General features: G+C 40.2%; 1 protein-coding gene and 1 pseudogene across 2 annotated transcripts in view; one reads left to right on the plus strand and one right to left on the minus strand.

Moving 5' to 3' along the window:
• The window catches only part of MYH10 (myosin heavy chain 10), a 164844-nt gene that overhangs the window by 30138 nt on the left and 112900 nt on the right, over positions 1 to 21806 (plus strand). For both annotated transcript variants that reach the window (XM_023513988.1, XM_003791102.2), the window contains exon 4: positions 11351 to 11378. In XM_023513988.1, the coding sequence (XP_023369756.1) occupies positions 11351 to 11378 (28 nt within the window). The remainder of the gene's footprint in view (positions 1 to 11350; positions 11379 to 21806) is intronic.
• On the minus strand, positions 17206 to 17545 carry LOC100952935 (annotated as a pseudogene).

Here is a 21806-nt window from a genome sequence, read left to right on the forward strand (position 1 = left end):
TATAGGCGCCGAGCCAGACCAAATTTTTAATTAAGAAACACCACCACCACCACCACCCCATCCCCCCCCTCCGTCAATGGTGTCCCACTTTACCAGTGTTAAAATCTGGTCATCTTAAGTTAACGCGAAGAAATGTTATATCCTGTTACTAGATCCCAAATCAGCTGTATGGATGCAGAGTGAGGGGGAATTATGTGCTCCATGGCTTTGTTGGTCAAAATTCCTCTTTAACAAATAGAATGAGGGGCTAAGCGACTGTATCTCAGTGGTTAGGGCGCTGGCCACATACACCAGCCACATACATTGGGCTGGTGGGTTCGAACGTGGCCCCGGCCTGCCAAACAACAATGACAACTACAACAAACAAAAACAAAAAATAGCCAGGAGTTGTGGTGGGTGCCTGTAGTCCCAGCTACTTGGGAGGCTAAGGTAAGAGAATCACTTAAGCCCAAGAGTTTGAGGTTACTATGAACTGTGACGCCACTGTACTCTTACCAGGAGTGACATAGTGAGACTCTGTCTCAAAAAAAAAAAAACAAAAAAACCAAATAGAATGAGGAAGATATGACTTACTAGCATTATCATATTATTAAAATCATTGTGAATGCTAGAACGAACATTTATTGAAAATTATTACATGCCAGGCACTGGGCTAAATGCTTTGTGTATATTATTTAGGGCATGACAAGCCTATAAAATAAATAGAATAGCTATCCTTATTTTAACGAAGGCAAAAAGAAGTTAAATAACTTAACCAAGAAAATATAAATAGTAAAAAATAGTGAAAACCAGGCAATGTGACACATTCTTACCCACAGTAATAAACTTCCATAAGAAAATCAAAAGAAATCAGTTCATAGTTTTGAATACATAAAAATTTAAAAGTTTATACAAAAAATAAAATAGCAAAATCCTATTCGTCTTTGTAGTCCATTCTGTAAGCTGTCTGCTGATGCACTGTACAATCCCACAGGTGCAGCATCTGCCAGGGCGGTCAGACAGTAACCCACCGCCTTGCTGGTGCGGCCCATCCCAGTGAGCAGAGCTGATCAGTCTAGGTCTTCACGGCCAAACCTGAGGAGACAGCTCAGGGAGGGGGGTCAATAGCTCGAGAGGAGACCATGTGGAGAAGTTAAGAACATACAGCCCCCCTGAATTTTTAGATTCAACTCATTTAAGCTGTCAAGATGTTTTAAAGTTATCTTTGTCTTCATCAAATGCACTGTGTTTTTTGCCATGTATAATGCATACTTTTGTGAGGGAAATATATGGGTGCATACCATACATGAGTGGTACTAATTTCTTCTCTTTATAAATGTTTTTAATTATTTCATTTATGCTTTCATGTTAAAAATATAATTCTTATACCATAACATGTTTAAAAAATAAATGCCATAATTCCTTTATGATACCATGTTTCCCTGAAAATAAGACACTGTCTTATATTTGTTTTTTCTCAAGAAGGCACACTAGGGCTTATTTTCAGGGGATGTCTTATTTTTATTAATAATACAACAATCTACATTTATTCAAATATAGTTAAGTCATCTTCTGGAACCTGGCATGGGGAGCCAACCTTGGTGGGGCTGGCGCTAGTGATGCGTGAACTCCTTTCCCCTAGCTGTTCACACGTGCACAATAGGATGCCTGCAACCGCGGTTACCACACATGCACCCGCGCAAGTGCAAATGGCTCGGAGAAAGGAGCTGTGGCAGATAAAAGGTATCCCACTCCGCGCTGAAATGCTAGGCTTACCGCTCCATGCTGAAATGCATCACTAGGTCTTATTATTAGAGTATGGCTTATATTTAACAAATGAATAGAAATCCTGCTAGGGCTTATTTTTGGGGTAGGTCTTATTTTTGGGGAAACATGGTAAAAAAAAAAGTATATAAATATGAACAAATAAAAATATGAATTAAAAATACTAAAATGAAAAAAAATTTTTCCTGAAAGTTTGGTCCAAAAATGTGGGTACACATTATACATGGCAAAATATGGTATTTATCATCCCTCGCAGTTTCATTGCATATGCAAATTTGGGGGGCACACAGCCTGCATCTTCAAGTTTCTTGATTAAAATTTAAAAAGTGGCCACATGCAGTCAGTGGCTCATGCCTATAATCCTAGCACTCTGGGAGGCCAACATGGGTGCATCGCTCAAGCTCAGGAGTTTAAGACTAGTCTGAGCAAGAATGAGACCCCTACTAAAAATAGAAAAACTAGCTGGGCATTGTGGCTAGTGCCTGTAGTCCCAGCTACTCAGGAGGCTAAGACAGGAGCATCACTTAAGCTGAAGAGTTTGAGTTTGCTGTGAGCTATGATGCCATGGCACTGTCCCCAGGGCTCACTCTGTTGCTATGATGTCATGGCACTGTACCCAGGGTCACTCACAGCAAAAAAAGAAAAGATCACAGTAAAAAAGAAAAAAGTCGAAAAGTATTTTTTTAATGCAAGAAAAACAGAAGAGAGCTTTCTTTTTTTCTTTAGTTTGGATTCTAGGGGATACTGTATCAATAAAAATGCAGAATGTACCTGGCACATAGTAGTTGCTCAATAAATATTTGTTGAAGGAGAATTCTTAAACATAAACTTGATTGCAAAAACTCAGACTCAGTGAAAGCGTGGGATGTCAGAATTAACACAATTGGACACTAAAGCAGTAGATTAGGAGACTAGAATATAGAATAATAAGAAGCAATGGCTACTTGGGGTGCTAAAGTGGGAGGATCTCTTGCTCAGGAATTCAAGTCTAGCCTGGGCAATATAGTGAGACCCCCATCTCTTTAAAAAAAAAAAAAGAGTGGAGCAGGTGGATTGCTTGAGCTCAGGAGTTCAAGACCAGCCTGAGCAATATTGATACCCCATCTCTACTAAAAATGGAAAAACTAGCCGAGCATTGTGGCAGGCACGTGTAGTCCTAGCTACTCAAGAGGCCGAGGCCAGAGGATTGCTTGAGCCCAAGAGTTTGAGGGCTGTTGAGCTCTGATGTCATGACACTCTACTCTACCCAGGGCACAAAGTGAGACTCTATATCAAAAAAAAAAAAAAGAAAGAAAGAAAGAAAGAAACTGCTAGGACTTATGAGAGGAAGAGTAGGAAACATGGACTGTACATGTACATGCTGAGTTTCCATGAAAGAAGTGATATTTTTGAAAAACTTCACCTGAACTGAAGAAAGACTCAGGTCTTCAGACTGAAAAGTGCTAGATAGGAATAGTGAAAGGAGATATATACCTAATCTTGTATAGGGTGAAATTAGATGATCTCAATGGAAGGGAAGTCACTAGTGTCAGACTTGTCAATTCTTCATGTTAGAAACTGAATGCAGTAACATCGAGGCCTCTGCCCTCTATGTGGTGGTCTGAGGTCACCCAAGACTGCACACAGCCCAGGCTGGCTTCCATTCAGTAGCAGGCAACCAGCACTGCTTCCAACCCCTGTTGACCTAGATGGGTAGAAAGGAAAGCTTTCCTGTAACAACAACTGCAGGAGCCACCTTTTTTAGGCCACCATAAATATTTAAGACCTCAGATTCTCCCATCTTCCTGAAGTCTTAGGATGAAGTCTATTGCATCTCTTTGTTCTGTTTTGCTTGGTCTGCCAGTCATGTTTTCATTTCCATAATGCTCCTTTTTCATTTTTGCCTCAAGTACCTCCTGCTCTCGGCTGTGCACACTTCCCCATATTTTCAGTATCTTCATGAGGTGTTTTCTTTTCCTCCAGGCTTTAACTGAAATTGGCTTTCTCCTCCATATGAGGGTTGAGCATCTGTGTGAAGATTGCTCCATCTCTCAAAGCTGTGCCTCGTCTAATCCTCATCCCTTCTTGGTACCTTTCCTCACTCCCTGGTGGCCTTGGCCCCTGATACATGGTTTCCTCTCTGCCTCAAGCCCTGCCGTCACCCTGTGGTGCTTCATAGTTTCCAGTGAACAATCAGAAACCTTGATCTTTAGGTCTTTAATCCCCTTTTTCTCTCACTTATTGCACCAACTTGTATAGTGATGCTCCAGACTTTGCCATCTTTTAGAATCACCTGATTTTTCATTGTCCTTCCATATTGGTAGTCCAATGAAGAAGTCTCTCAGGTGTGTTCTTTGCCTCCATGCGGATCTCTAGTCCATTAGTTGTTTTACTTTTCCTTTATATATTAACCAGAAACCCCTTTACTTTCTTCCTTATCTAGTTTAGATTTCTCTTGGCATATCATTTCAGCAGTTCTCCGTCCATATTCTAAACCCCTTGTCAAATTGTTCTTTTGTTATACCTGTTTGGCAAAACTCTTATGCTGGATGACTAGATGAATCAAGGTCTTTATCTTTTTGTGTGTCTTTATCTTTTTTTTTTTTCCTTGAGACAGGGTCTCTGTGCTGCTGCCCACCCCAGGCAGAAGTGCAATATTGTCATCATAGTTCAACTCTGGGGATCAAGTGATCCTCCTGTCTCAGCCTCCAGAGTAGCTGGGACTATAGACTTGCTTCACTATGCCTGGCTATTTTTTTTTTTTTTAAAGAGATGGGATCTTGCTGTGTTGCTCAGGCTGGTCTTGAACTCCTGGGTTCAAATAATCCTCAGGCCTCAGCCTCCCAAAGTGCTAGGATTACAGCCACAAGTCACTGTGCCCAGCCGGTCTTTCTCTAGCAAAATGATTATCCTACACTCCATACTGACTCTTACAAACCTCTGCAGACTCCTCATGTCCCTCTACTCGCCAACTGATGGCTTATTTCCCATTCTGTAGAGCTATTAGGAGCTACCAAAGAGAAACTGCCCCAGCTTCCTGAACAGATTTTCAAATCATTCCCTCTTACGCCCAGTCCTGTCAAAGGCCAGTCTTACCAAGACCTTCACCTCTCATGTCCTTCACATCCTCTCAGCCTCTCAGGAATCTTAGTTCTGATTATTCTGAGCTGTGACTAACTGTATCTTCTGTCTCCCTTTTTATAAGCTTCTAATATTAGCATTAAATTTGCTAAAGATTTTCCCCATTACTTTAAATAAGGATTTCTTTCGCAACCAGATTTTTCAGACAACCTCATTGTAGGTAGGTGGGCAGATATGGCTGTTGGAAGGAGCTTGTAAGAATGCTTGTTTTCTTAAGGAGCTACAAAATAAGATTTCAGTGGAGAGGAGAGATTAGAGCAGCGGTTCTCAACCTGTGGGTTGTGACCACTTTGTAACAATGAAAATACATCCTGCATATCAGATATTTATATTATGCTTCATAATAGCAGCAAAATTGCAGTTATGAAGTAGCAACGAAAATAATTTTATGGTTGAGGGTTACCAGAACATGAGGAACTGTATTAAAGGGTCGTGGCATTAGGAAGGTTAAGAAGCACTGGATTCCAGGTTTAAGATAGACTAGTGTGGCTCGGCGCCTATAGCTCAACCGGCTAAGGCGCCAGCCACGTACACCTAAGGTGGCAGGTTCGAATCCCCAGCCCGGACCTGCCAAAACAACAATGACGGCTGCAACCAAAAAATAGCCAGGCTTTGTGGCAGGCGCCTGTGGTCCCAGCTACTTGGGAGGCTGAAGCAGGAGACTTGCTTGAGCCCAGGAGTTGGAGGTTGCTGTGAGCTATAATGCCATGGCACTCTACCCAGGGGGACAGCTTGAGGCTCTGTCTCCAAAAAAAAAGATAGACTAGTGTAATGTAGTCATCTAAGAGAGACAAATAATACTTATAAGGCCAAACAGTTAAGTTCGTGAACTCATCTACCTCACTGCTGAATATCACTGTGGTCACCTTTGAACTACTCCCCCTGTGGCTGTCTGGTAGCTGTGAGTTTTTAAGCCGCCTAAATTTTCCCCTCATATTACTAGTAGAAGTTAAATCAACTTTCTTTTTTTTTTTGGCATTTTAGTATTTAATATTTAAATTATTTGTCTTATGATCACATTTCCTTTCTTATGTAACTTCTGTTTTCCCCAGGGTTAGTAATTTTTCCATTTGGACTCCAGGATAGTTTTACAATTACTTACATTAATTTGACAGAATTCCAAGTCCCCTGTCAGTAGATAGAAGTACTTCAAGTGACTTAGGAGGGTCTTTCCCCCTGGAGACACGTGTCCTGGAGCTCTGTCCCCTCATCTGTGCCTGTTTCTTTAGGTTTACCTTTGCCCACACCCTAGGAATTCCTGTTGCTTCTTTTCCTTGGTTGTATTTAGTTTATGGATCTCATCTGCTGCTATTTTGAGTAGAGGATGTCCCTGGAAACTTCCCGAGGTACACAGGAAATAATCAATGATTAGATCAATAAGTGTTTGATTGGGGTGGTTTATCAGACAGTGAAACAAAAAGCAGCCACCTTGAAAGAAACATCTGGCTTACTGCATGATCTCCTGGGTCCAGTAGGTACACACACTATCCATCCTTTTGTTTTAATACTAAAGCATTTAAAAAAATAAGATTGATATACATCAAAATGTGAACTTTGCAAATGTAGGTTGAATGATGGTTTTGAAAATTTTTGAAACTGGGCTCAGCACCTGTGGCTCAAGTGGCTAAGGCTCCAGCCACATACACCGGAGCTGGCGGGTTCGAAACTAGACCAGGCCTGCCAAACAACAATGACGGCTGCAACCAAAAAATAGCGGGGCGTTGTGGTGGGCGATTGTAGTCCCAGCTACTTGGGAGGCGGAGGCAGGAGAATTGCTTAAGCCCAGGAGTTGGAGGTTGCTGTGAGCTGTGATGCTGACAGCTTGAGGCTCTGTCTCAAAAAAAAAAAAAAAAGAAAAGAAAGAAAATTTTTGAAACTGGATGTAAGTTTTCTATATTAGCAGAAATAAAAGCAAGGAAAACAAGCCATCCTACAAAAGAAACATCAAGAAGGGCTTTTAAAAGTCAGAAAACAAGGGTGGGCGTGGTGGCTTACACCTGTAACCCTAGCACTATGGGAGGGTTAGGTGAGAGGATTGCCTGAGCTCAGGAGTTCGAGGCCCCCAACCAAGCAAGAGTAAGACCCCGTCTCTACAAAAATAGAAAAATTAGCCAGGAACTATAAACCTATAACCCAACTACACCAGAGGTTGAGGCAAGAGGATCACTTGAGCTCAGGAGTTTGAGGTTTCTGTGAGCTACAATGCCACGCACTCTATCCTGAGGCAACAGAGTGAGACTCTGTCTCAAAAAAAATAAAAATAAAGTCAGAAAACATGTAATACCAAAATGGTAGTTATAACAATAAATGCTTTTTAGTTATAAATTCTTTTCATACCCCTACAAAGAAGAGAGAGCCTAATACAGGCATGTACTATTTGTAAGAAAGACATCTCGAAGTAGGAAAATAATAAATGAAAAGTACAAGGGTGGGCAGCAGGTACCTGAGCCAAGTGCCCACAAAAAAAGAGGCTCAGTCTAAAGCCACTGCTGCCTAAAGCAGACTTTAAAGCAAAAACAGGGGCAAAGAGCATTATTTTATGTCAGGAAAAGGAACGTTTTATAATAAATTACAGTTGTCTTGAATCTATGTATTGAATCTTCTGATGTGAAAATACAGGCAGCAGGAAACGTCACTGGAAGGAAGTAAAACCCTTCTGGTGACACTGTTAGGGAACGGTTCTATCATTGAGGTGGTAAGTAAATAGAAAATCTTGAGTACTGCTAAGTGCTATGGAGAAAACTAAATGGGAGGGTGAGGGCATACACAGTAAAAAGATTATGTAGGGTCAAATGATGATTTCATAGGGTGATTTGTTAAAAAATGTACAAAAATCAGTGTTCAGCATACCCCCTGGGTGAAGTTGTCAACTACAACTTGAACTTTACCTTATAAATGAAAGCAGGCGAGGTGCCGGTGGGCTGAAATGGCTAAGGCACCAGCCACATACACCTGAGCTGCCAGGTTTGAGTTCAGCCCAGGGCCCCCAAACAACAATGATGGCTACAACCAAAAAATAGCTGGGCGTTGTGGCGGGCGCCTGTAGTCCCAGCCACTTGGGATGCTGAGGCAAGAGAATTGCACTGTGAGCTGTGACACTACAGCACTCTACCGAGGGGTGTAAAAGGGAGGCTCTGTCTCAAAAAAAAAAAAAAAAAAGAAAAGAAAAGAAAGAAAGAAATGAAAACAGTGTGACCTAAACATTTCATCCGAAAATAAATAAATGTACAAAAATCAGTAACTTTCTTATGAACGTCAACTATCTCTTACTATAGCTAAAAATAAATAAATGCTAGGAATAAGCACTATGGTGTCACCATTTCAGGAGTGTCATATGATCACCCCCAATTTGGCCTTGTGAATGTGGCTTCTTTCTTAGCATAATGCGTTTTGAGATTCATTAACCAGTAAAGCTTGCTCTATTTGTGGTGGGTACTGTTCCACTGTATGCATGTTCCATGATTTATTTATTCATTCACCTTTTGAATGACCTCTAGAATGTTTCCAGTGTGAGGTAATTCAGGTGTTGTACAGTCTTTCCTCTGTATCTCTGGGTCTCACATCTGCAGATTCAGCCAACTGTGGCTCAAAAATGTTCAGGGAGAAAAATGGATGGTGCTGCTGTACTAAACATATACAGTATTTTCTTATTTTCTGAACAATGTAGCATAACAACAATTTACATAGCATTTACATTGTATTAGGTATTTTAAGTAAATATGAGTTAAAGGATGTAGGATATATATTATACCATTTTATATAAGGAACTGGAGCGTGCATAGATTGTGGTATCCAAGGGTGAGAAGGTGTCCTAAAACTGATTCTCCATGGATACCAAGGGATGCTTTTGAATATTAAGTTTTCATTTCACTTGAGTCCATCCCTAGGAGTAGAATTGCTGGGTCACATGGTAGATGCATGTTTCACTTTGTAAGAAATGACCAAACTGTTGTCCAAGGTGGCTATGGCATTTTGTGTTTCCACCAGCAATGGATGAATTCCACTTGTTCCATGTCCTTGTCAGCACTTGGTATTATTGTTATTCTTTACATGGTATCCTTTCTAATAGGTGAGCAGTGGTAACTCATTGTAATTTTGAATTGCATTTCCCTAGTACGTCTCTCTCTTTTTTTTTGAGACAGAATCTCAAGCTGTGGCCCTGAGTAGAGGGCTATGGCATCACAGGTCACAGCAACCTCAAACTTTTGGTTTCAAGCCATCCTCTTGCGTCAGCCTCCCAAGTAGCTGGGACTACAGGCGCCCACCACAATGCCCAGCTATTTTTTTTCTTGTTGCAGTTGTCATTGTTTTAGCTGCCCTGGCCTGGGCTGGGTTCGACCCACCAGCCTTGGTGTATGTGGCCAGTGCCTTACCCACTCTTGATGTGTTTTTTAGCCCCTGTGTATCTTTGGTGACGTGTCCAAATCTTTTTACCATTTTTTAAAAATTGGATAACTTGTTTACTTATTATTCAGTTTTAAGAGTTCTTTGCCCTCTCCAGATACAAGTAAGTCCTTTATTGGATAAGTGGTTTTGCAATTTTTTTCTCTCAGCTTGTGACCTATCTTGGGTTAATTTTTTGTACAAAATATAGATTAAGGTTCATCTTTTTTGTGTGTGGATATTCGATTCTTCTAACGCCCTTTGTTGAAAGGCTACTTATTTTTCCATTGAATTGCTTTTGTACCTTTGTTGAAAGTCAACAAAGATCTATCTATTCCAGAATTTTCTGTGCCTTTGATTTTTTATGTCTGTCTTTTTGCCAGTAGCTTGATTACAATAGCTTTATAGTAAACCTTGAAATCAGGTAGTATGAGTTCTCCACTATTGTTCTTTTTAAAAATTTAGTCTATTTTAGTTCCTTTGTGTTTCTCTCTCTCTCTTTATATATATATATATATGTATACACACATATATATGAAATCAGTTTCATATATATATATGTAAAATCAGTTCCTTTGTGTTTCTCTCTCTCTATATATATATATGAAATTAGTTTGTCAATTTCTACAAAAGTAATCTGCTGAGATTTTGACTACATAGTATTGAACCTGTGGATCAATTGTATACAACATTGAGTCTTCCATCTGTGAATGAAGTTTGTCTCTCCATATAGGTCTTTGATTTTTTTTTTTGTTAGTATTTTGTAGTTTTCAGTATACAGATCTTGCAATATTTTGTTTGATTTGTACTTGTGTATCATATACCTTAGTCTAACTAAGCATTTTATGTTTTTTAAAAAAACTTTAATTTTTATTAATTATTATGGGTACATAATAGTTGTATACCTTTATAGGGTATATGTGACATTTTGATATAGGCATACAACATGAATTAAAGAGATCAGGATAATCAGGGTATCCATTACCTCAAGCATTTAACATTTCTTTGTATTAGGAACATTCCAATTCTATTCTTTTAGTGGTTTTAAAGTGTACCCTGACTATAATGAGTGTGCTCACGTAATAAGCAGTATGAGCATACTGACTATAGTCACTTTGTTGTGCAATCAGATATAGTAGACCCTCCATAGTTGATCACCTCCCTACATTGACCACCTCTTTAAGGACATCTAATTTCCATAGACTGGACATGCACCACATGTCATATCAGTACAGTAGGCCTAGTTACTTGTGTTGACCACCTCTGTATGTTGACCAGTTTGTTATAGTCCCTAGGGTGGTCAACTTACAGAGGTTCCACTGTATACATGCATACCATGGAGTACTACTCAGCCATAAAAAGGAGTGAAATAATATCTTGTGCAGCAACTTGGGTGGAACTGGAGACCATTATCCTCAGTGAATTTTTGTTATTTGGCCCAGCTTTTCCTCACAGCCTGGTTTCTAATTATTCTTCCAGATTGTCTTTGTTACCATAGATGAATCTCATATTCTACCTAGAAGTCATTCCCTCAGGTGTGACCAAGCTATCACATCTTCTTTCTCCTCCTCTCCCTTCCTTCTCTTTCTCATTTTTTAAAAATAAAGTTATTACTCTCTGGTTGGGGATATTCTTGAAGCTATCCTGAAAGTCAGTAGTTTCAGGCACACAAATCTAGGTGAGCTTAGTTAAAGAGAGACTTTTGACCCCTATCTTTTCAAGTTGAATGCTTTAGTGAGGATGGAGCTCTAGGAAATACATTTAATAAAACTTCCCTGTTGAATTTGACAGGCTGTAGGGTTTGAGAGTCAAGATTGATTAGGCTTATAAAGTCATCTAGGCAAAAGATATGGAAAGTAAGCCTTAGTTGTTGCTACTTAATTCCAGAGAATCTGGCGTAATAATTAAAGAGAATGAGTGAACTTGTTAGGACTAGATATAATAATATGATTGGAGAGGAATTAACTTGCCTTGAGAGGAGTAGAGTTATTAATATTGTGTAGGCTACGTTTGTTATATCAAATATTTTAAAACCAGGCAAATGGTCACTTTCTTTTTTTGTTTGTTTCGTTCTGTTTTATAGATCGTGAGGACCAGTCAATTCTATGCACGTAAGTAGATGTTGAATGTTCAGACTTACTTTTGATTGTGTTGGAAAATAGAGCAATTGCTTATTTGAATGGGGGGAGGGGGAAAGTAGAGCAGTAATTTTTAAGAGTTTGATGTAAACCTTGTCAGTTGCTTTAAGACTAAGATCATATAAATTGCTTAAATTTGGTGTTACTGTTCAGTTGTCAAACTGGGCTTTTTGTACATTTTATGATGTTTATCTGCGAAACTTATGTCTTTAGTTTGTATGTCCAATTTAATATAGGCCTGCTGGATATTTCAGTAATTTATTCTATTTACTCATTAAACACTTATTGATTATTGTGTGTCTAGTGTACTGTGTGCTAGGTACTGAAGATTCAATATCCATGACAGGACAGGATTAGATTTGCGCATTAGAAAGATCACTTTGCCTGCAGTATGAAGAGCTGAAACAGGAAACCACGTAGGAGGCTATTCCCGTATCTAGGCAAAAGACTGTGGTGAGTTTGGTGGAGAAGTGGTTGAGTTTAAGTGGTGTTCAGTTTAGAAGGCAGACTTACTGGGACTTGGCGTTTTATTTACATGCCCAAGAAACGGGAGCTAAGAGAGAAGACACTATTGATGAAATCAGGACATCTCCTGAGATGGGAACATGGAGGGATGGCAGATTTTGCACTGGAAGATTAGGAGTTTGTTTTGGGACCCATTGCCTGTGAGGTGCGTGTGGCCCATGTGAGTGGCACTATCCGTAAGGCTGGAAGGTATGTGGGTGTGGAGCTCAGGAGAGAGATCTGCTGTAGAAATGAAGATCTGAAGAGTCAGCAGGAGAGGGTGATGGAAGCCATGCTGGGTGAGTGAGATTGCCTTAGAAGAATGTGCTGAGAGAAGGCAGCTGTGTGGAATCCTGAGCGTCAGAAAGAGGAGGAAGAGCTGCAAAGATGCATGGAGGATCTGGCATAGAGGCATGGCGAGGAGGCAAGGGAGCGTGTGCGCAGCAGCTGAGGGCAGAGGCATTCCAGGAAGAGAGCGATCCGCGGCTCAGGCTCCCGTGAGTTGAGTGAGGTACGCCACAACGGAGGTGTGGACGCTGACTGGGCAGACTGGGAGGTGGCCAGGAGGTAGAAGCCAGATGGCAGTTGAGGAATGAAGGGACAATGAAAAGGTTTAAAAGAACAAAACAAACCAAAAAACCAAGTGCAGTCCCACTACTTTGAGGGACTGAAAAGAGCAGTGATTGAGTAGTGATAAGAGATTGAGAGAGGAGTTTTGTTGTTCTGGGGTGTGTTTTTCGTTAGGCAAGATTAAATACTGATGAGAGGAGACAGTATTTTGGGAGTGGTGAAGATGGGGGCAAGAAGGAAGGAGAACTGAGAGAGCAAGGAGGGTGATGAGATGCAGGGCACAGTGGGGCTCTGGGTGAGGGGTGCAGTGGTTCTGCAGTAACCCAGGAGGCAGTAGAGTACCAGTGCAGGGTAAGTAGGGGCGGGGAGCCGGGAATTAAGAAAGTTCTAATCTAATGGCTTCTTTTTTCTGTGAAGTAGAAGATTTGGTATCTACTAAGGGGGAGGAGTGGCAGAATAGGAGTTTGAGGAGTGGGGAGTTAGTCTGCTTTGTTGTATGAATTTTCTTCTAGGATTGTTTAACTTTGAGGAGTTACATAAATTAACTTTTCCTAAACTACAAACCACCATGAAGCTTAGTGGCTCAAATAGCATGGTTCTACACATTTCCTAGCAATTGGGTTGTGCTCAGCTGGGCACTTCTGCTGACCTGGGCTGGAGAGGCTCAGGGGTCCTATTGGGTGCTCACGCCTGCGTCTGCAGAGAACTGCATCAGCTGGTGGTTGGGTGCCTTGGTTTCTTCTTCATGTGTCCTGTTCTCCAGCAGACTATCCCTGGCCTTTAATGAGGTGGCAGGATTCCAAGAGCAGCAAGAGGCATAGTCCAGTGTATAACCATTGTTCAAGTTTCTGCATGCGTCATATTTTTCCATATACCTTTCCCAAGTAAAATACATAACCAAGACCAGAATCAGTGGGAAACACCTCTAAATGAGACATGAAACAGTCGGGGCCATTACTATACTTGATCCACCATGAGGGTGTTGGAGTGGAACAAAATTCAGTCCAACAAAAGATAGAGGACTTGTACCTGTCCTCCTCTTAGATTGGGTGGTTTGATGGGGACTTTTGGAAATGTCTGAAAGCAGGAGTCACTTAGGAAAGGAATGATTACTGTTTAACACAGAATGAAAGGTCAGTGAGCAACAATTTTGGACTAAAGTTTGTCATGGATTATTAGGCTTAGTTTTATGAGGTAAGTCTTCCAACAGCTGGCTCATCTCTTCTTGAACACGAAGTAGCAGCCATCAGATACCATGTTTTCTTTTCTTCCACTCTTTTTTAATTGTTAGCTTTTTCCAACACAGTTGTTACGAGTCTTTTCAGTCATAAAGCAAAGATGACAGAAGATCGCCATGAATGCCATGTATTTACCATTAATAACTTATTCTGCTTGCTTAGTCATAGCTGTGGGACCTGTAGTCTGTTCATCCCTCTATCAATCCATCAGTCAATTTTATTATTTGTGTTGGGAGGAAACTGTTTTCTAACTTGGGTCCAGTGGTTGAGGCCTCCAAATTAATTGGCAATAGATGATTGATCAACAGGAGAAAAGATAAGGTTTATTTACACAAGCACACTCAGTGATGAGTAACTTGCTAAAATACTAGAAATCAAAAAGGTTTATGTACTAACCCTAACAAAAGGTGCTCTTAGAGTTTAGGGCTTCCTTGGCCAAGTGTGGAGGGTTTTGTTGGACTTTTTGATGCAAATGGCAGCTGAGCTCATACTTCTCAGGGTTCAGGGTCAATTTTTTCCCAACCAAGAAATCAATGGCAGCTCTATATATGAGAGGTTAGTTAATTATTTCTTTCTGTGGCTATTAATTTTATTTATTATTTATTTATTTATTTAGAGACAGAGTCTCACTATGTCTCCTTCGGTAGAGTGTCGTAGCCTCAGAGCTCACAGCAACCTCTAACTCTTGGGCTTAAGCAATTCTCTTGCCTCAGCCTCCCAAGTAGCTGGGACTATAGGCACCTGCCACACCGTCTGGCTATTTTTTTGTTGTAGTTGTTATTGTTGTTTGGCAGGCCCACGCTGGGTTCAAACCCACCAGCCCTGGTGTATTTAGCCAGTGCCCTAGCCACTGAGCTATAGGCACTGAGCCAAAATGTTAATTTTAGATGTTTTCCATTTAAAGTAATTTTCATGCCGGCTTGGCACCTGTAGCACAGTGGTTACGGCACCAGCCACATACACTGAGGGTGATGAGTTCAAACCCATCCCAGGCCACCTAAACAACAATGACAACTGCAGCAAAAAAAATAGCCAGGTGTTGTGGCAGGTGTCTGTAGTTCCAGCTACTTGGGAGGCGGAGGCAAGAGAATTACTTAAGCCCAAGAGTTGGAGGTTGCTGTGAGCTGTGATGCCACAGCACTCAGGGTCACATAGTGAGACTCTGTCTATAAAATTAAAAAAAAGAAGTAATTTTCATGCCACTTCAATGAGCTACTAATCCCTTTATTTGATATATTTCAAGTTGACTTATAGACATCAGTATACTTCCCTTAACTACTTCAGTGTATAGGATCAACTAAATTTCAGTATTTTTCCTTTTTTTGAAGCAAAATTTACTTATAATGAAATGCGCAAATCTCAAGTATTCATTTGCTTAGTCACTTGTGTAACCTCAGTCCCTATCAAGATGTAGAGAACAATACCATCGCCCCAGAAACTTGCTGTATTTTCTTAATTTTTAGATACCACTAATTGTGACATTTGATGACAGCTGTTCATGTTTATATCTGTTATAAGGTTATATTGTGACCTGAGAAGTATGAAAGGTAAAACAGTGTATTCTAGACTTAAGAAAATATGGTATGTTTTGTGGTACATGTTACCTTTGAAGGTCCTTCGAAGTACTTCATTTGTGTAGCTTGGGCCTTCTTAATACATAACCAAGCTAATTAAGTGTGAGAATAACAATTTATTCAACTCTACATAGTAGTTATTTTATATTAAGTAGTTATGTTTACCCAGTATCATAAAGAGAAAATATGATTAAAAATGACATGAGTTTTCCCCCTAAATCAATATGTAAGTACTTTGATAGATTCTCCTTAAGCTTTGGAAAAGAAAAGAAACTTTTTATTGGAGGAATGCAAGCCCCTTTAAATTATCAGGCCCAGAGAGACACTGGAGTGAAATAGCAGTCACGTCTCACTCCCTGCTGGGGCTAAATAAATTCCTTTTAAAGCCACTGGCTATGCAGGCTCTACACCAACTGAGGCCATAGTAGCCATAAAATGCTACTCACTCTATCTAGCTCAACAGTGAATAGCCGGTCACTAGTGTTGTCTTAGTGTTGTCTTCGTAAGCCACTGAGAATTCCTGTCACAACTTTGTATCAGACCATTGCTTGTTCCTTTTTGCTTTTAAAAAGCTCCTCATAACAAAAGGTACCTGGAGTACTCTCCAAGGTGATTTCCAAGTGTGATCTAGGCAGTTGTCCTTAGCCTTGGCCCAGATAAACTCTCTGTTAATTTTGCCTTAGCTTCTTCCTTTAGGTCACTTTTTTAGTCACTTGCCCTCTAATTTACTTTCCCCTTAAAAGGATGCGTGTCCCGTGTATACCCTGGCTCATCTACCCACAATCCTCAGCTAGCCACTGTTTCTACAGACTCATGCCAGGCCCCATGAGCTGCCGCCGCAAGCCCTCTCCCTGGTGTTTTATCCCAGTGTGCTAGTATTGTAGAGTGTGGCAAAGATGCTCCCGTGTGTCCTGGGTAAGGAGAGGGCAGAGTAACCGAAAGTGAGATCTTGTGAAGGGTCCAGTCCTCATGGTGACTTTTCTTCTTAGAATTAAAATTTACAAAAGAGTCACCCCTGATGAGGAGATTATTCTCTTCTCTTAAACTCCCTTTTGAGAGAAACTCTGTTTGCATTTTCTAACTCTGCCTGTTTTAGACAAGCTGATCAACTCAAGTTTTTTTCTTCTTATGTAAAAGCATTTTCAACCATTGTTGGAGAACAGTGGTTGTTTGACAATGGCTTTCTGTATCAAGATGTATCAACAAATTTTTTTTTGTAAAAGAATTTTATCTGTCATATACAAATACTACATTAAGTGGTGAAGGCAGACCTGGCTAGGTTGAGACCAGTTGATTCCTGCTAGAAGTAGCATACTCTGAAGGGTTCTTTTTTTTTTTTAAGACTAAAATAAAATGACATTTATTATGGACTTGCTAATCAATATATAATTATATATTAATTTTACTTTATATACATAAGATTATAACCAAGGAGGTTAACCACAATTTCAGATTTTATCACCAGCTACTTCTGCTATTTTATCACATTTGAAAATATTCACTTACTACTTTACTTTAAACACTGGCCTATAAATTTGTTTAGACAATAATAATTAAGTGCCTTTTCTGTTCGTCAGGATATTTTTAAAAAGTAAATGATATCCTAATGATATTAAGATACTTTACTTTTCAATTATGTCCTCTGCACTGAAGACCTGTAGGAATTTTTCTAATTAATTTTCAAATCTTCTCACAACCTCTGTGTTCAAAGAAATACCATCTATCTTTGTGACTGCTGTACAGATCAAAAACTGATTCATGAGACTCCATTACCATAATGACTAATTTTAACCAGTCTCTTAAATATTTTCTGCATGAGTTTGATAATGTTGATAATTTAGACACATTTTTAATATAATAGAACATTTAATTACATCGATTTCCCATCAACCCACCAAAGTCATTTAATGATGATTATATTGGCCATTTCCCCACACTGGCGGAAGGCTCTTCCACTAATGGTTCCCATGGTTTCCATTGCATCATTTTTCTTGCCCGACTTAGTTCATTTTCAGCTTGAAGTATCTCCTCTTCTATTTGACCACCTGAAGTTGGTCTTCTGATTTTTTAACATCTGGTTCCTCTTTAACCATAGTCAGCTTCTCATTTGTAATCTGTTCTGTATACTTTCCATACGCTGCGTTTTTAGGGATTTGCTCAAGAACATCGGGAATCTTAGTGTACTATATTCTTAGCCCCTCGTGTGGAAAGCCAATCCCACGAGGCCAATAGTCTCCTTCAGCATACCCACCATGACAGTGCCCACACACTGTGCTCTGGGAAGCCCTCTTAGATGTGCTCAGTTGACCACTGAAGCCTCTGTTCTGTCCTAAAAGTTTAAAGATAATCAAAATTGATAGAGTTGACTTAAATAGCTACGGCAACAGTGGTGTAGTTGAAAAACCATTGTGGGGTCAGTAGGAACTCTGATGATCTTGTTTCAGCTCTGACCCTAGATCCGGCTGTTAGCCTCTCTAGACCCCCAAGTGCTTTTCTGATGACTTTGCTTTAGATGTCCTCAAGTCATAACATTTCGGGAATTATTAGATTGCTGGAGCTGTGTCACATGTTTTTTTTTTTTTTTTGAGACAGAATCTCACTATGTTACCCTCGGTAGAGTGCTGTGGCGTCATAACTCTCAGCAACCTCAAACTCTTGGGCTTAAGTGATTCCCTTACCTCAGCCTCCCAAGTAGCTGGGACTACAGGTGCCCACCACAACATCTGGCTATTTTTTTGTTGCAGTTGTCATTATTGCTTTAGCTGGCCTGGGTGGATTTGAACCTGCCAGCCTCGGTGTATGTGGCAAGTGCTCTACCCACTGAGCTACAGGCATCGCCTGTGTCACACTTTTAATGATAACTATGTTATAGAAGAAAAAGCATGCAGGTCAGCTTGTAAATATAAGTTTGAAATGTTCTAGACAAATATGCAAGGAAAGGGAACTAACATCTTTGCAAATGTTACCTCCATTTGCAGTACCCCTGTTATCTCCATTTACTTCCACATTGTCCAACACCTATCACATTGTTAATGTGATAGGTAAGACTTGAACCCAAGTCTTGATCACAGAATCTCTGCTCTTCCTACTAAGCTACTTTCTAAAGGAATAGAGTTTTAAAATTATGGGAAATCATCTACTAATGCTATTCGTGTATGTTACATAGATACAGATAATATAGGAGGTTATTATGTATGTGGTGTTTCTCAACATGAAGTTATGTAGAACATGAACCTCAGGCAAAGGATGTTTTGAAGTTAGACTGAATTCAGTCTTACAGAATATCCAGAGAGATTGAAATATTTGTACCAACAAAGATTTGAAAAGGGGATGTCTCACTGGGGAAATTCCTATGGCCTGGAAGAAATTCAGAGAAAGATCCTAGATTTGGTCACATATTAATGATCTGCTTCACTGTTATTTACACTGCTAGTTTTTGTCGATTCTTCTCTTGATTGTACACTTTGGGAAGCCAGTGAAACCTATCAACCTTTCTATAAAACACAAATACCTTTAGGTTAGAAACTCCCGTGCTTCTTGCTTTGTTTTTGTTAATTTTGTATTTCTACCACTCTGTGAAGACTTTCTCCCCCAAAAGAACATGATGATGGGGCCGCAGCCTTACACTTTAACTGTGGTCTTGTCTTAGACCAGCAGGAAACAACCATCTCTTTATAGTAGAAAACTTCGTCGTGGCATCTTGTTGTGTTATTAAAAATGAGGTCAGAGTCCCTTTGTCCTCCTCACTATCTGAGGTCTTGGCCTATTCTCTGTTCTGGGAATGTTAACTAATTTTCTTTGTTTTTTTTTTTTTTTTTGAGACAGAGTCTTACTATGTTGCCCTGGGTAGAGTGCTGTGGTGTCACAGCTCACAGCAACCTCAAACTCTTGGGCTTAAGCGATTCTCTTGCCTCAGCCTCCCAAGTAGCTGGGACTACAGGTGCCAGCCACAATGCCAGGCTATTTTTTGGTTGTAGTTGTCATTGTTGTTTAGCAGGTCCGTGCTGGGTTCGAACCTGTCAGCTCTGGTGTATATGGCCAGTGCCCTAACTGCTGAACTACAGGGCACCGAGCCCTAACTAATTTTCCTGCAGAGAAGTCTGTGGGCTTTCTTTTTGGTTCTCTTACTCTTTACTTTTGTCCAATCTACTTTTATTTCCACTCCTTTCATCTGGTACAGATATACCATTTATCATAGTTTTGTTTTTTGTTTATTCTCTTTTTCCAAAAATTATATTCCTTTGATCCTGCCACCTCCTTCATATTAAAATCAGAGGTTTTCTTAAACTTCCATTAATATCTTCATCATTGGATCAGCACTTGTGGCTCAAGTGGCTGAGGTGCCAGCCACATACACCAGAGCTGGTGGGTTCGAAACCAGCCTGGGCCTGCCAAACAACAATGACAACTACAACCAAAAACAGCTAGGTGTTGTGGCTGGTACCTGTAGTCCCGGCTACTTGGGAGTCTGGGGCAAGAGAATTGCTTAAGCCCGGGAGTTGGAGGTTGCTGGGAGCTGTGATGCCAGGGCACTATACCCAGGGCGACAGCTTGAGGCTCTGTCTCCAAAAAAAAAAAAAAAAAGAAAGAAAAAAATCTTCATCATTGTCATCATAGTTATTGATACCACTGCTATTCTTTATCAAGAGCCTTCTGGCCACACACGATATTAGGCTCTTTACATGCATTACCTCAGTCCTATGATACGACTTGGTCTCATTTTAAACAAATGTAAACTGAGCCTCAGAGAACTAAGGAACTTGCCTGTAGCTAGTGGTAAAAGGATTTGAATCAGGTCGTTTTGACTCAGTAGCCCCACTTCTTAGCTACTAAACTAACATTATAGATTCTGCTTTATAGATTATAAAGTAACCTAAGTAATGGGTAATATCTGTTGAACACTAATTACGTGCTTCAGTTGGACTGTATTTTTTCTTCAACAAGCCTATGCATTAGGAGCTATTCCCATTTTTCTATGGAGAATATAAGACCTATAATCTACCCTCTTGGGAGCTCGGTAGTGAGATTTTGGAATATATCTATCTTTGAAGCAGTATCTCTATAGCAACGTTATCTTAGACCTGAAATGGGGACTATAGCAGAGTTCATTTGTAATTGTTGAAGTATGGCTGAGTAAGTGTGACAAGCATAGAAGAAATGTTTTAAGGTTACATTGAAGCATTTTCCAGTGAGAGGGGTTAACTGGGAAACCAGGTTGAAAAGTGATGATCACAGCTATATTTGAGACAAGTCATCATCAGTCTAAATGAGAGGCTCATTGCTTAGGATAAAAAAATGATCTGTTTGTGCCAGGCACAGTAGCTCACACCTGCAATCCCAGCTATTCGGGAAGTTGGGCTGGAAGGATCTGTTGAAGCCAGGAGTTTGAGACCAGCCTGGGGAACATAGTAAGGCTCATCTCTACAACAAATAGGAAAAAGAAAAATTAGCTGGGTATGGTGGCATGTGCGTGTAATCCCAGCTACTTGAGAGGCTGTGACAGTAGGATTGCTTGAGCCCAGGAATTCAAGGTTACAGCGAGCTATTGTGGCCCCTTTGCACTCTAGCCTGGGCGACAGACTGAGACCCCATCTTTAAAAATAAAATTATCTGTTTGAAACTAATAGCCAATCTTATGATTAGCACTCAAACACTATTTTGATTAAAGAACAAAACAGAGAAACCACTCATAGCTATTAGGAAATTGTAAAAAATCCAAATTCTTTATCTGACCTCCAGGGTCATGGCATTCACCCTTTTCCTGTGTCATCAGGGTCTCCTGCCACTCTCTGCCTTGATCTTTATTTATACCAAATCCTAGCAACTGGCCCTCAGTTCCTAGAATACGTACCAAGGTCTCTTCTGCTTTGGGGTCTTTGCGTTTGCCTTTCTGTGTGCCTGAACACTCCTCACTTGGTAGATCTTGCCCATCTTTCAGGAGGCTTTTCCGTCTAACTTTTCCTTTAGTTTGTCTCTTATTCCCTCTGTAGCATTCTTCATGTTCTTTTTTTTTAATTAAATCATAGCTTCATACATTAATGCAATCATGGGGTACAGTGTGGTGTTTTCATATACAATTTGAAATATTTTCATGAAACTGGTTAACATAGCCTTCGTGTCATTTTCTTAGTTATGGTGTTAAGACATTTATACTCTACTTTTAGAAAGAATCACTTGTACCCTCTTCATGTTCTTAAAAATCATCCTATTTGGGTTTGGTGCCCGAAGCTCAGCGAGTAGGGTGCCAGCCACATACACGGAGGCTGGCAGGTTTCATCCCAGCCTGGACCAGCCAAACAACAATGACAACTGGCAACCAAAAACAGCCAGCTGTTGTGGCAGGTACCTGTAGTCCCAGCTACTTGGGAGGCTGAGGCAGGAGAATCACTTAAGCCCAAGAGTTTGAGGTTTCTGTGAGCCGTGACGTACTCTACTGAAGGTGATAGAGACTCTGTCTCTATCAAAAAAAAAAAAAAAAAAAAAAACTTTTGGGAAAATCAATAATTAACAGGACA

Source organism: Otolemur garnettii, unplaced genomic scaffold, assembly GCF_000181295.1.
Source record: "Otolemur garnettii isolate 467f Iridium unplaced genomic scaffold, OtoGar3 scaffold00046, whole genome shotgun sequence".
Classification (NCBI taxonomy): domain Eukaryota; kingdom Metazoa; phylum Chordata; class Mammalia; order Primates; family Galagidae; genus Otolemur; species Otolemur garnettii.